Here is a 16,487-nt window from a genome sequence, read left to right as displayed (position 1 = left end):
TTGGCTTTATCTTACCTTGTTCCCAAAGGGATTTCTGGTCATCTTTGTTCCAAATATAACAACACATGGCTATGGAACAGATGGTAAAGGGTACTGGGTAAAAGATACATTCATAGAAGAACAGGATTAACCTAGACATAGAATAAGTAGATTGCATGTTTATTTAGCTTACAATATATTCTTCATTTTACAACTACATGTATTTTCTAGTTCTTCTTTATCTTATACCCAACTAAACAACTTTAAGGGAAAATTCATATGTTCTACTACTTTTAAAATTATTATCCCTTTTTTTGTGATTTTAATCATGTGCTCTCATGTATCTTAATATTTCCTTTTGATTAGCAGAAGCTAGTAGAGCAAAGAGACTAAAGAATGGGGGATTTCAGGCAACCACATTTTTGTTGAGAGAGAGTAAGGTGAGTGAAAGAGCTTTGAGATAAAGAATATACATCCTAAGCTAGACTCCTTTCTATCCCTTCACTATGGGGAGTGAGTTTTTTAAACTCATTTTCCTCATTTATGAAATGTGATAATTTCTGTTACTGCAATTTGAATCAGTTAGAGAGGAAAATAAAAACAAAAAAGCATTAAAATATAGCACAATATTCTTATTTAATTTTACCAGAATCCTTTAGTAAAAATTATCAACTAGATAATACAGTATTTAATAAGTTAAATAACATCAGCTTTCTTTTGTTCTTCAGACTATTAATATTCATATAATAGCCATTATTATTACTTTCAAGGTAAAAGGATTTGTGCATGGATAGATTTTTGAACTCATTTGAAAGACTAAACTGTATTACATTTATTCAACATGCTTAAACTCAAGAAAATTTAACAAGGAATTTTGCTAGATGCATAAGACACAGGTTATTGATATTTCAGGTTGGAATCGTACAGTATGGAGAAAATGTAACCCATGAGTTCAACCTCAATAAATATTCATCAACAGAAGAGGTACTTGTTGCAGCAAAAAATATAGGTCGGAGAGGTGGCCTCCAGACTATGACAGCTCTGGGAATAGACACAGCAAGGTATGTAAATAAAAAACAAAATAAAAGCCTATGTGAAATAACTGCTTGCATTTTTTGTCCTCTTCAACTTGATTGAATGTTTACATTGGAAATATTTAACTCTGTCTTTTTTAAAATTAGATTCAGAAAATTTGCTACTAAGGTTAAAGTTTTTCTATAATGTAATTCTACTACCCTTCTTATCATTTCCTATTATTACAAGGGACCAATTGATGGAGAATCAACTTAAAAGATATCAGTGTTCTATTATGTCATGTTGTTGGGTATTAAGACAAATATTAGTTAATATTTTTTCAATTTATTCTTTATTTTTTAGCTTCTAGGAGTCTTAGTCTGAAGAAATGGATTACAATATAGTCCAGTTCTACTCGATATCCATATATATATATATATATATATATATTCTGTCTGTATATTTTTCTACTTAATTTAGGATTATTGTAGCTCTCAGATTAGAATTTTAAGAGACTAAATTAAATATTGTCTTATTTGAAATAATTTTCAATGCCAATCTTAAAAGAAATGAAAGGGGTTTGCTTCTTTGTAATGTTTGTTTCCTTCCTTATCTTATTCTCTTCATTCTGCGGATTTCTTATGGAGAATACATAACCCACACTGGGGTTAAATTTTGTTCTAGACTCATGAATGTTAGGAAAGCATGTGGATCTAGTTGTATGGGGCTGAAGAGAGAATTCATACAAAGGGATGAGATAATTTTACATTTGCCTGTCCATAGAATCACCAATTTGCTAGCACAGAGAGTGCATATATGTAGATGCATTGAATGTTCCCACTTCAGTAATTGACTAAATGTGACCACACATTGAAAGTAAGTCACAGTATCTTTTTTTTTAAGCTCTGAGCCTGCAAAGAGTTGTGCATTTTCCAAAGGCAACCCCTTAAGAATGAATATTTATCCTTGAAAACAAACCAAAGAAATACTCTCCTGCTTTTTCTTCTGCACAAATGCCACTCTAAATACATGTCCCTGTATGGATTTTCATTACATGTTTCTCAAAGTCTCTATCTGTAAGACCAGAGTTTATTGCATTTTGAACACATACATAAAGTCTGTAGTGATATTGCAATACTAAGTATTTTTCTTATATATTAGTTTTTCATGTTCAAGCACATTTTTAATTGTTTTTGATTCCTGTTAGGTAGGACCAGTTGCAAACAATCCAGTTTTTAACTCCTTAAAATCCAAGATCTCAATTTTCAGTGAATCTTCATTTCAGTTCAAAATATATTTTTTTTAATGTCCCCTTTATCCTATCCCAAATTCTCATTGCTGTCAATAGGTTTACACTATTTAACCACAGTGTCTGGATTCTCTTGTCGCAATGAAAGAGACCCTTCTAAGATATTTTAATGTTTAAAAGCAAACAGGGAGGGTGATGCCTAATTCCAAGAATTGGTCACTGGTATTTTAGGAACAAGGAATATATTGAAGCAGAAAGGCTGTGCTGGAAGTTCTGCCACTGGCTACTCTTCTGTTATATAAAGTCAGCCCTGGTTTCACAGCAACCAGATTTTCTTGAAGAAGTATTTAATCATCTTCCTCAGCTGATATTCATTTAGTTCATTTACAACCTTCATCCTTAAGAAAATTAGGAGGTTTGGTAATCCTCTAAGTAATTAGAATTGCAATTAAGTATTGAATCTCATGTGATATCCATGTATAAGCCATGTCCAAATTTCTTTGAAAGCTTAGCCTTTAGCATCTGTTTTCACCTTTGTTCAGCATGTAATGTCTAAAAATCTACTTGTATAGTATGTTAAAAAAAATTATTCATATACTTATTAAAGATGGTAGGGAAGACTTCATTTAAGATGAACTACTGCAGTAGGGGAGAGAGACTGGGCTCAGCTTTGAATACAGTAGGGACAGATGGAGATTTATAGCTGTGGGACAGGGTGGGGAGACAGGGGATGGAAAATTACCAAAGGGAAACATGGAGGTGAGGGGATTTTTGTTAAACTGACACAACATGATTTTTGCCAGTGGCAGGTGAATAGTAGGCACTAAATGCTTCACTTCTGACACCAGATGTGTAGGTCCCTTCCCACACTAACCAATTCTCTGACACCAGCTGGGTGTCCTGTAATTCAATTCAATTCTGACTATCATCCACTTATTATAATATGGTACAACTCAGGAACAGACAGATGCAGGATATGCAAAGGGCAGGGTGTGGAGGAAGGGGCACAGAGCTTCCATGCCCTCTCTGGGTATACCTCCCTCCATGTGTTCAGCAATCTGGAAGCTGTCTGAAATCCCACAGTTCAGGGAATTTTATGAAGGTTTTGTAATGTAAGCATGACTGATTATTAATTCAATCTCCAACCCTTCTCCACCTACTGGAGAATAGGGACAGGGGCTATAAGTTACAAGCTTCTAACGTCTAATCACAGCTCCATCCTTCTGGTGACCAGCTCCTATCTCAGCAAGAGAAACCTGGTTAAAACAAAAGCCACTCTTATTCCTTAAGTAAATCCAAGGGGTTAGGAGCTATGTGTCAGGAACAAAAACATTTAGACAAATTAGATTTAACAAAATTTATTTGAGTGAAAAATGATTCATGAATCAGGCAGCACTCAGAACCAGACCAGAGGAGGGTCTGGTTTTAACCATAGTGAGCTAAAACTGGATTAAGTAGGCCAAGGACAAAGTTCAGAGCCTAGTCTAGAAGAGGCTGAGAGAACCCTACCTCAGTTTTGATCAAGAAGAAAGTCTTTGTCAAGTATAGAGGGCAAAGATACACAGTTGTTTATTTTTCTTTCTTTTGAAAAATTTTAAGAAAACTAGAAAGTTTTAAGAAGATTACAACAAAATCCTGTGTAATCTATCACACAGAATTGACCATTGTCAGCGTCTTGTCACATTTGCTTTAAGTCCTTTTAAAGAAAAACTAATCACAGATAAAATCCCTTTGCTCACATCACTCCTGTTCCAAAATACCTGCTATTGTGCATTTACTGTTTATCTGTGGGACAATGCAGGAATCATGCACACCATTTTCAATGTTAGTTTGAAAGAGGTGTTTTTTGGCATATCCCTAACTGCAGCTGTTTGTCCTTATGACCAAAGTAAAATATTTAAAGGGACCAGTGCAATTATTGCTGCATTCTATACTAAAATCTAAAAAGTACTATATGAAATCCTTTCATTGTATCAGTACTAATTAAAATGTACTTCTCTCTTCCAGGACTCCAGAGAGGGAAATAAGTTGAGTAAAAGGATGTAGTAGAGAGAAGGGTAATTGTGTGTGTGTGTGTGTTTGTGTGTGTGTGTGTGTTTGTGTGTGTGTGTGTGTAGGCCCCACAGAGCAAATAAAAATTGTCCATTTCCCTTATCTCTTCTCTCTTTCCATAAATATTTGTTGAATTAAATTAAAATTCCTTCTTTAGCAGTTGGTTACAGCATTTTTCATGTCTCCATGACACCTCCTCCAGCTCTATCCTCAGCTGTCTGTGTCCTAAAAAATGTCTGCTTCTGTCTCATCTCCCTCCCCCAGAGTAGTGGATTTCCCTGATGCTCTGTGCACATTAGAGCAGGGGTGTGGGAAGGGAGGTCTCCAGCAAAGGCTTCAGCCAGAAGCAGAAAAAAGAGGACTGACAGGCAAAGGAAGGAGCACTTATGGAGAAAGGAGCAACTGGGAGAGTATTAACAGAACTGACCTTCTCTGAACTTGATGCATGCTCCAATTATTCTCCTTTTGAAGTTTCTAAAAAAAAAAAAAAAAAAAAGAAGAAAAACTGCTGCTTTTTGTATATGGTGATTAGCAAAGTGGCAAGCTCCCCATCATCTGGAATACATGTGAAACTGATACAGATAAGGATCATCATGCCTCCTGGCTGGAACGAGGGGTGTTAAAGTTGATCTTGGAGGAAAACCCAGGCTACCAAGAGTTGCTGTTTTAGTTTGGTTTTTTCACTTTGCCTAATCAGCCTCCCTTTTGTCTGTGCTCCCTTCAGGAAGGAGGCATTCACTGAAGCCCGGGGTGCCAGAAGGGGAGTTAAAAAAGTCATGGTTATTGTGACGGATGGAGAGTCCCATGACAACTATCAGCTGAATAAGGTCATCCAAGACTGTGAAGCTGAAAATATTCAGCGATTTTCCATAGCTGTAAGTACTTGGCTAGAGATGGTTTTCAAACTCTTGTGTGAAGAAAAGAGCTATGTCCATATTGTGGGAATATTAAGAAAGAACACAACCAAGATTGTAAAGGAGAAACTTTTCCACCTAAAGGTAAACACTGTGGGACGGGGTTGGTCTGGCTATTTTCTGTGTCCTCAGTGCCCAGCACCTTATGACCCAAACAGACACTCAACAAACAATCAGTGAAAGGAAAGAAGGAAGAAAATAAGGAAACATGAAAGGAGAAGAAAGAAGAAATATTTAAGAAGAAAGAAGGGGGAGCAGGAAAAAGAGGGACAAAAATAGAAATGGAGAAGGGAAGAAAAGGAAGAGGGTAGAAAAAAGAAGTGTACGGAGGAAATACAAACGTGCAGAAAAAAGGGAAGGAAGAAAGAAGGAAGAGAGAGAGAAAAGGAAGAAAAACCATGGAACTGTATTAGGTGATAAATAAATTGTAAGTAAATTGCCTGCTAATTATCCTGAAACTTGAGACACTTAACTCAGGACATGGCTTTTATAGTAATCTATGAAAAATCAGCAATGATATTTTCATACTTACAAGTATTGGTCAGTCTGTTCAGGGACTTATAATGTCCCAGGCTGTGATATTTCCCAGATGTAAGAAATAGAAAGTAATACAAGTCTGGGAGTAGGAAAGGGTAGAGGACCCTATATTTTAGAGCAAGAAACACATTTGTACACAGTGGCAAGTTAGGCACTCAGTTTTTCTTAAGACTCCTTAACTCCAGGAGGCAGCAGCCATGAAATAATAAAATCATAGTATTTTAGATCTAGAAGGCATCGTAGAGACAAACTGTGTTGCCCTCTTTCTCAGAAACCTTTAGACTCCACTATAGACTACATTCAGTCTCCCTTTCTTACCCTTTCACTCTGAATTTCATAATGCTGCATGTGCCTTTGGTCTGAGGAAGCAGAGTTTTCTTTCTCTTCTTAAATAGATTTTTTTAACTTAATAATTGACTCAATGAATTGATTAAAAATAAGTCAGGAAAAAAATTCAGAACTCTTAAGAATTCAGCCTGAAGTATTTTCCAACAAAACTCCTTTTATTTATAATAAGTAATAATCAGATGTTTTTCATATTGGTTTACAGCATTTAATCAGTGAGATTTACTCCTGTCCTTAAAAAAGTAAGGACATTGTCAGAAGGGATGAAAAAGAGAGTCATCCATGGATAAGGTCTTAAGACATGACTGAGTCACTGCTTGCTGGGGACACAGTGCAAAGATTACTTGGTTACAATCAAAGATAACTTCTGACTAATATTTCCTTATTTCATGTGAACTACAAGAAGTAAAAATCAGTCAAACACCTTATTATTTCTCACATTCTCCTTATTGTTATTTCTATAAATTTTCATTGGCTAATTATTAAATCCTTTATTACCCCTCCTGTTGCTATAGTATAACTATTTTGATCTCTTCCATAGTTGAAAATAATTCCATATGGGCCAGACTTCACTCAGAGAAACTGTCTAAGTGGTGGTGACGTTTAGCTATGGCTAGTGTCTTTCTTCAGTATACAAAGCCAGTACAGTTTAGTGGTCTCAGATAGCTGAATATCAGAGGTGGTCTCACCTGCTCTGCCTGAGGATGTAGTCTGACATTCCAGGTACCATGGATGCAGGCCACAAACAGTACTAACCATTGCCAGGATTAACAACATTGGGCTCGTGGTCCAGTTCATGGTAGAGCACTTGTCTAGCATGCATGAGGCTCTCAGTTTGATCTGCAGCACTGCCAAAAAACAAAACAACAACAATTAACAACATTAGGAAAATGTCACTAGAAAGAAAAATATCAATAAATGACTTCTTAATTTTCAATGAGTTTTGTGTTTTACATTATATCTGGCTACATATTCAGAATTTCCTGCCCTTGCTTTTGTTTCATTCCTAGTTGATAATTCACACATTGCCTCCCATACAATAAAATATAGATGTCATAATTCCATTAATCTTCAGAGAGAACCATTCATTCTTGAGTTCCTTTCTCATACTAATCAATGAGTTACTGTTCCTGGAAGTGCTATGAATAAAAATGTACAGGAAAATTTTCACTTAGCAACAAATTATTTGTTATTTTTCCTAATGCATCTGTCTCTTCCCCCCCCCCCCCCATGAACTAAGTGTTTTTTTATCATTATTATTTGGGGAAAAACTAGGAAATAAGATAGTTATTTTACCTCCTCTCTCTTGTGCATTAACCCAAAAAGGCTTTAAGGTTTTCTCAAGGCTCATTCATATGGCATGTATTCAAATAAACCTGAAGTATTTATTGCCTGGACTGTTCCTTCTACTCCATGACTTTTTTACCCAGATATGATCCTGACCAACATGGAGATGTGTTTTGTTGGGAAACAGCTCCCCCAAAAATTCACAATCTGTAATATAAACATCCTGTGCTAAAACCACGAACATTTCCTGTTAAACTTTTAGTTTGAAGGAGGTCCTGAGTTTTCTTTAAATCCTCTGTTCCAATCTCTCTTTAGACATCTTTGTTGGGGGCCCTTTTTAAATTGAGATTCTAGTCTTAGAAAGTAAGGGCTGGGAGGTTTGTATCATCTACTGCATTCAAATAAAAGTGAAATATCAGAAAGAATCCTAGAATTTCATTTATTTTTCAATTAGAAGATACAGTATGTATGTGAATTAATTGTACACTTTACACATGACACATTGTCCTCACAAAAACTTCAGTTCTGGATCTCTTTCAGGGACAGATTAGCAGAATTCCGAATGCTTGGGCTTGACATATTTGAATATAGTGAAACAGGAGAAATTTAGAAGTGTTGTTTTAAAATCTTTTCTTCTTCATGGAAAATAATGAAGATCCTTGGGTACAAGATTAAAATACATTTCTATTATTGTCATTTGTGATGTAAAAATAGTTCAAAATTGTATGCAAGTCACAAAATATCTTGAGATATTTTTCTCTTATGTTTTCCTCTAAAGATATACTACTACATTTTATTTATACAGTTTTTTGTATTCTTTAAAAATGTTACTTGGGCATTTTTCCTTTTGAATTTGATTCACTTGTCCCTGTTCTGTCACATATTCTACTATGTTTCTGATAATATTCACTTCACAATTAAAAACTTCAATCATGCATGGTCCAAAACTCAGTCATTAGATTTGTTTCATGTGTACTTTCAACTGCATAACTTATAAATAAAGTGGAATTTAATGTGTCAACCCAATAGTTAATCTAAAATATAGTAAGCAGGAGCCAGAAGGAAAGATGGTGATTTTTCATTCTAAGATGTCACATAATCTATAATAGAATGAATGAGGCAAATCAGTGGGAGGACTCTGAGGGCTTCACATAATATAAAAACCTGTATGAATCTAAAAGAAATGCATAGGTAACAAAAGTGCCGATAGAAGAAGACCCACTCCATGTTCAGAGAGAAAAACCATGGTGGGTGTAGTGTTTCCTCCGGAGAATCTGGAGATTCTCTCTTGCCTTTTCCATGCTTACTCTGGGTCATGGACCTCCTTGATGTGATAAGATATCCAACAGAAGAAAGAACATCTTGAAAACTGTTTTTTAAATGACAGAAGGAATTCATCAAACATAATAACAACAATATCCATTGAGTTTTCCTTCATTATCTAAGCTGTTTTCTACTAATCCTTTTTCTTAATTCTTATCCCTCATCATACAGCTAAGGTGGGAGGAAGTGCAGTGGTCTCTGTTCACACGTTAACAGCTTTTCATAAAAGTACACAGGACCTAAATTTTTGTTATCTGCTGTGATTTGTAAGCTCCTGATTGAGCCCTTCCTCCCCAATCTCTGGATATCCTACTAGAAACTAAGTACAAAAATCAAAAAGCTACTGGATGATTTACTGGTTCCCTTACAGCCAGCAAAATTTTTCATAGTAGCATATTTCTTCAAAGCCTCCCAAGTTGTTCACAGATATTAGTGCAGCATTCCTTGTAACCATGCTTAACGGGTGACAGAGCTAAGACAGAGCAGCTTACTGGGGTCCTAGAGTCAGGATGAGGGAGCTGTCTTACATCTTCTAATTTTGAGAAACAAACATTTTCCCTTTTCTACTCACTGCTGTTCCCCAGGGAAAGGGAAAAGGGCATTACTCAAGCAAAGTGAAAAATTAGGGAACTAGTCCACCACCTTCCCTCCAGTGAGGAACATTTGAAAATTGCTTTGCCACTGGCCCTTGCACTCTTTTTAAAAATAGTATTTTGGCATCTATGTATACATATCTGCAAAAAATAAAATTGAATAATGCTTTGCTGTTTTCAGCTTCATGTAAAGGCTGCTATGCTGTATATAATATTTTGGAACTTCTAAAACTTCATACTCTGTGGTTAAGTTGCATGTCCATATAGTTCATTCGGTCCTTTTTACAAAATTGAGGTACAATTTGCATTCACTGAAATGCAAAATTTCAATGTTAAAAGTGTGTATAAAGTGAAAAATTTAACTTAATAACTTCTGACTACTGTGTATGCCCACATAACTAATACCTCAATGAAGCCCTCAGACTGAGAAAGAACAACTGGAAAACATGTAAAGGATTTGTATTCAAAATATGTACAGAACTCTCACAGTTCACTAAAAGGAAGATAAACAACTCATATTTTTAATGAGCATAAAATTTGAGCACACACCAAGTCAAAGAAAACCTACTGTGGCAAATAGTCACACGGGAAACTCTGAACATCATTTGTCATTAGAGAAAGGCAAAGTAAATAAGTTACCACTCCACACAAACACAATTGCTAAAACTAAAACAAGTGAGCAAAGGAAAATTGACAAAACCAAGTGTTGACAAGGATGCAGAGCAACTGGATCTCTCATGCGTTGCTGGTGGTAGTGGTAACATGGCACATGGAGTAATCACTCTGGGAAAAAATTTGAAAGTTTCTTACAAAGTTAGTAATGTACGATTCAGCACTACCACTACTAAATCTTTATTTAAAAGAAAAGGAAACATATATCCACACAAAGACCTAAGGGCAAATGTTTAAGGCAGCTTTATTCATGATATCTTGATACCCAAATGTTCTCAATAAATAAATTGTGATATGTCCAGACAGTAGAGTGCTACTTAGCAAAGAAAAGGATGGAACAATTACATGCAGCAACAGGGATGACTCTCAGAAGAATCATCCAAACTGAGAGGCCAGGCATGGAAGCCTACAATTGCTTAAATATGACATAATGGAAAAAGCAAAGCTCTAGGTTTCCCGAGAGATCCTGAAAACAAATCAGTGGCTTCCTGGAGTGAAGCAGTGAAGAAGGAGTCGACTACAAAGGACAAGAATGAACTTTTGGGACTGGTAGAAATATTCTGTATCTCAATTGTGTAGTAACACAAATGCATTGGTTTGTCACAACAAAGAATTATACATCTAAAGAGGATGAATTTTACTGTTTAAATTATATTTTAGAAGGCTTAAAAAATGAACTAAATGTTGGAAAAAACCTACTTTATATAACTAAATAATTGTTGTTAACTATGATAGATAATTATTCCTCCTCCTCTCTCCTATCTGTGAAGAAGAATGCTCCGGTCCTCAGCATTTGGTTGCAAACAACAATGCCCTAATTGTTTATTTTCTAGATTGTCATTTAGGATATGACTTAGTTCAATATCTGCTTGAGTGTGTATGCTTATATTATGTGTATATATATTATGTGGTTGTATATACACACACATATATAACCCACACATATAACGTACTTGATGATTACATTTGCCAGTAGATGGTGATTTCATTAGCTGGAATAATATTAGAGCCATCACAAACTTTTGAGCTGTCAGATTTCAAAAATATAGCTCTTAATAATCAAGGACACAGGAATGTAAAAGAATAATCCTTTCCCCACACACAGGATTACACTTTACATTTTCCTGAACCAATTACAGTGCTTACTTCATAGTCAAAATTAGGGAAACCAGGTATTCTGGAAATTGCCCTTCCACAGTTTTAAACATGCATAAAAATTGCATTAGGCTCAGACACTCTGATTTACTGACAATATGTCTGAGATCCTTATCGATTTAATGCATAGAAGTTAAAATATGTTCTTGCCATTTTTGTTGTGTCTTAGATTCTTGGTCACTATAACCGAGGAAATTTAAGCACTGAAAAATTTGTGGAGGAAATAAAATCAATCGCAAGTGAACCTACTGAAAAACACTTCTTCAATGTCTCAGATGAACTGGCCCTGGTCACCATTGTCAAAGCTCTGGGAGAAAGAATATTTGCTTTGGAAGGTATGACTATTTCTCTCAATTTTGCACATTTTCTCTACAATTCAAACTCAATGCAATGAATTTTTGGTATTTATTCTTAGCACACACCAACACATTTTTACTGTGCACGATAGCCGTGGAACAATCCTCTTTTATATAAATATGTCATTGAGCTGGCTATTTCACATAGAACTGCTAGAAGGTCTCTTTGCAAAGCCTCTTTGTGGGAGCCCACAAACAAAGACAGTGGTCAACCTATGTGCAAGAAGAAAAATGTTCCCATGTGCTTTGTTCCTTTTCTGTGACACAGGTCTAGAATGTGGAGCTACCAGCTCAACTTTTGTTTCTCCATTTGTTTCTTTGTTTCATTAGGGCTGCTATGATGCAATGGCTTCTTTGTTCATTTATTTCCTCTGCTTTTTGCACTTTACACATTTTAAAGGTCTTCAGGGAACTCTGCCTCTAGCCTTGTTGTGGTGAAACTTCTGTTTTCTGTTTGTCTAAATCATGTTGTTTCTTCATAAATTTTTCTTTGATTTTTTTTTCTATGGTGACTAGCTGTTGAGGATTTGAGTCAAGCTATTCCCTCTTCTGCCTTAGGTAAGGGAAGTTGAGTGACAAATTACTTTGGAACTAGATATTTCCTGATTAAAAGTCTTCAGAATTGTTACACCAGGCAAACTGGTAAAGCCTCCTTCATGTTCTCTGATAAACTGGGGGAGAAACCAACAGAGAATTCTTTTGCCTTTATGCTGTATCTATGTAAATTGACTCTCCTCTTGAGGACACACTAAAAGACTCTTACTTATACATCATATAAATTGAAATTTAAAAGCCCACTGTAAGTCTCCCTAACAGAACCTGGTAAAAGAGAAAATGGGAATGAGATATAGCTGGAAAAAGGTGGACCATTTTGGTTGATCATCAGGTGACTAGGAAAATGGCTAATTGAATATTAAAATGCATAGAAATAAAATGTTTTAACCCAATACCTTTCAGTTCTCTTTTGAGTGACCCATGATCTAAAAATGTTTTGCTTTGCAACCTAGTACACGTACATATATGCATATAAAAAAAAGTTTCACAAAATAATTCCGGTTATATGCAATACACTGATCTTTTCCCATCTCTTCCATTTTAATCTATTCCCTTTCAATGAAAAATTCTGGGTACACTCATCCTGTCGATTGTTAAGGTCACAGTTAATACATAGAAAGTGTAATAATCTACAGATGATGGTGAGTGACAGTCCAGCTAGACTGAATATGTCTGACTCCCTTTTGCCCTGCTCATTTTTCCTTGTACCTTTAGAAACAGAACACTAGAATTATTTATCAGCCTGAAATTGCAGGGACTTCTGGAGAGTTCAACTTTCCTGAATTCTGGGTGCAAATCATTTGTAAGAGGCTTTGGTCTTTAAACAGGCATTGTGATGTCATTTACCAGTAGACAAGGTCATAAACTAGCCCACCCTAATGACAGCATGTAAGCTCCTCCAAGTTATTCTATACTTTTAATTTTTGATAGAAAAAGCCAAGAAACAACCTGTAAAGAAATTTAAAAGAAAAACTAGTCAGTTACAATAGATAGCTAAACATAACATAAATAGCATTTATTATATTCTCCTAAATAAACAAGTAAATATAACCTAACTGGCAGAAATGAAGACAACTTCAGCCGGGGTATGGAGTGAAGAATTTACCTGATGTCAATTTACCTGAAATGACTTTTTTAGATTGTTTCTAACCTATCCACACTCATTGGAGTGATTGGAGTGACCTAACACATCAAGAAGTTCTTTATAAATGAAATTGTTTTATAAAGAACTTCTTATAAAAAAAAGTAAAAACATCTCTCCACATCTTTGTTGCAACACTTACTCAGGCTAATCAAATGCAGTGTTTATTTTTTCTTATTGTTTTAATAATGAAGTCAGAAAATGCTTTTTTCCCTGTTGCTTGGGAAATCTCCATTTCCTGTCAACATCTATCTTTAGATGGTAAATAGCTGCAATTGTGAACATCCTGCTTGCCAAGGACAGTGCCACCTAGTGAGACAAGCACACCAAGGACTTGCTTAACTATCAGAAAGTGATTGAAGTCTCCCTTTGCTATCAAACCTTGGGAGGAAAGCTGAAATTCCTAACCAGAAGCTGTGCAGGTTAAGAGTGATTAGCTCAACTCTTGTGAACAGTCAGGGAGGGGTTGAAAATGAGAAACTCGGAAACATAAAACAGTCAATCTTACCACAATGTCAGTGCAGCAGGCAGAATGTCACATAGCTTCTCTCTGTTCTCAGCTAAAAACAACATCAGCAGGGCAGGCATTGAAAACATGCAGCTTTCTACTGCTGCATCCCTGCTATTGGCTTTGCAAAGATAAGTGAGAAAACACCTTAAAGCACCGGGTATTTAAAATACATAATAAACTAAACTGCATCTCAGTCAGAGGGCAATTTGTATAAGAGATTAAAAAGGCATATTTGAATTCCTGACTGATGGCCTCATTTAATCTAGTCCTATAAAAAAGTAATTACCAATCTATTTATTTATAGTTTTATGCCAGTAAATAGGTAGCAAATATGTTTAATTCCACAAATTTGATGATTTGTGGCCTCAGTAGAAGGGCAAGCTGACTTTTTTTTTTAATTGTGTGTTATTTTTAACTTATCTTAAGTCCAAATAAATCAGCAACTCCCTACCGGAGACAAGTAAATCAACATTCCCTCAGTTCCCTCAGGAAATTGTGGCTTTGGGTTTGTGAATATTTTGAGAAAAATTTTCCCTTCCATAAAATGCCCATGGTTGCCTCTGCATTTCATAAAGAATTTCAAAATGAGTACAAGATTCTTTAAAAATGTGCGATCAGATGGTACGTGGCCTGGAACCCTTGAAAAAAGTCCCCTCCTGATCTGGGAGGGATACACATGACCAGTAATTGCAGCAAATGCAAACTGTATCCCTAAATCCTTTATCAAACAAGGGAATTCTGAGCTCATCTGTGGCCTGAAATAAGGGTGAGCCTACAGGGTTGGGAAAACTCTTTAAATTTATCAATTATATCTTATCAGCTCTATAAAGTAGCCAGCAAGTTTAACCCAGGCAGGGCGGTCAAGTCATGAAGATGAGACAGATATTTCCTACTGCAGTAGTTCAACCTCGACAACATGGACACAAAGCACCATGTGACAGTGTAAGAATGGAGATTTCTCCACTTCTCCAGGAAGGATGGGGATGCCAGTGAACAACAATCCAAAGCAGCAGTCCTTGCTAACCTTCTCTGACTTCAATTCAGCCTTACCTAGGAATTCTGGGTTTAGAAATATATAATGAGGATGAATATTGTACAAATAATATATGCACATGTATGTAAATACAAAAATGACACCTGTTTAAACTGTTCCAGGAAGTGGGGGGGGTACTTGAAAGAGAGCAATTGGAGGGGTTGAATTCAAGTATGATATATTTGATACATTGTAAGTACCTTTGTAAATGCTACAATGTACCCCATCCAGCACAACATTAATAAAAAAAAAAAAGGAAGAAATACATACTGAAAATTCCCTGAGATATATTCAAAGTTTTGGATATCACCAGGTCTGAAGCAGGGGTCTGCATCCTGCAAATCAGCAGTGCAGTAAAAGGCATTGTTAGTAATTTACAGTGATATTTTCTACATTATAGCCACAGCTGACCAGTCAGCAGCTTCATTTGAAATGGAAATGTCTCAGACTGGCTTCAGTGCTCATTATTCACAGGTACGTTGGTCACTTACTAGAAAAAGAAGTATCTTTTTTCAACCATCAGTATGACAAGTGAAACTTGCAGTTCATGGTGTGAGCACTTCTGCAGGCTATAATGATCTTTCCTAATCCAAATTGAAAAATGGCATTTCACAAGTTCCTTATTAGGAAAACAATATCTCACACAGCTCACTACATTTTTACCAATAATTGTGGATCAGGCAGTCTGAACTCTGCCTTACCTAATTATATATCTGACTAAATTAAATAACTTATTTGCTAAGAAATAGAATGTATCTTTTTCTCAATGTCAAAGTACTCAAGGGTTTTGCTATAATTTCTTAGAATTCTAAGTCTTAGTCTTCTTGGTATCAAGAAGAAAGTAGAAAGGCAACTATATCATTTATAGTTGGTAGAAGAAAAGACATCATGGTCTGTATAAAGGAATATTGACATTCTGACCTGTAATTGTACTATATAACTTTGGGCAAGGTACTTACTGTGCCTCAGTTTCCTCTTCTGTAAAATGGGGATTGTAATAATGCCATTTAGCCCATAAGGTTACAGTGAGGATGATATGAGTAAACACATGAAAAGCACTTCAAACAGTATCTATATTACATTGTTAATGCTGTATAAGTATTTGTAACAACAAATACTTATTTAATAAATACTTATTTTAATACTTATTTAATACTTTTTTAATAAATAAGTATTTAATAAATACTTATTTTAATAAATACTTATTTAATACTTTTTAAATAAATATTGTTGCTTCCTGCATTTGTGTATAAGGACTGGGTCATGCTTGGAGCGGTAGGAGCCTATGATTGGAATGGAACAGTCGTCATGCAGAAGGCTAATCAAATCATCATCCCTCAAAACACAACCTTTCAAGTTGAATCTACCAAAAAGAATGAACCTCTTGCTTCTTATTTAGGTAAGATTTGAATGGAATTGATAGAAGTTGTTTTTTGGTTTTGGTTTTTTTTTTGATTTTTTATCTTTAGCATTATTTGCTTATTTGTCCATAGATTTTAACCATCTAGGAAGATCACTTTGAAGCATTAGGACTTTTAAAAGGACCCATGAAAGGGTTTAGACCTCTGAACAGCCTGAGTAAGTCCAAGGCATAGAATCTGCAGATCACCCTTTCTCAAAAGGGGTAACTAATGCAGGGAATGGTTGAGGTTGGTATGTGCACTTTATGAGGTGTCCCTGTGTCTGTTTTCTTTGTTTGTTTGTTTGTTTTAATTCAAAAAGAGCTGTGGACTTGGTAGACAGGAAATGAGGGTAGGAAAAGAAAACTTAA

The 16,487-nt window shown here is 35.6% G+C and overlaps 1 protein-coding gene across 2 annotated transcripts in view; it reads left to right on the top strand.

The window, feature by feature from the left end:
* Window positions 1-16,487, top strand: part of Itga1 (integrin subunit alpha 1) — a 159,076-nt gene that overhangs the window by 88,168 nt on the left and 54,421 nt on the right. For both annotated transcript variants that reach the window (XM_020178086.2, XM_074077506.1), the window contains exons 7-11: window positions 892-1,040; window positions 5,019-5,169; window positions 11,290-11,455; window positions 15,117-15,190; window positions 15,971-16,115. In XM_020178086.2, the coding sequence (XP_020033675.1) occupies window positions 892-1,040; window positions 5,019-5,169; window positions 11,290-11,455; window positions 15,117-15,190; window positions 15,971-16,115 (685 nt within the window). The remainder of the gene's footprint in view (window positions 1-891; window positions 1,041-5,018; window positions 5,170-11,289; window positions 11,456-15,116; window positions 15,191-15,970; window positions 16,116-16,487) is intronic.

This window comes from Castor canadensis, chromosome 6, assembly GCF_047511655.1.
Source record: "Castor canadensis chromosome 6, mCasCan1.hap1v2, whole genome shotgun sequence".
NCBI classification, from domain to species: domain Eukaryota; kingdom Metazoa; phylum Chordata; class Mammalia; order Rodentia; family Castoridae; genus Castor; species Castor canadensis.
This window is presented reverse-complemented; position numbering and strand designations above follow the sequence as displayed.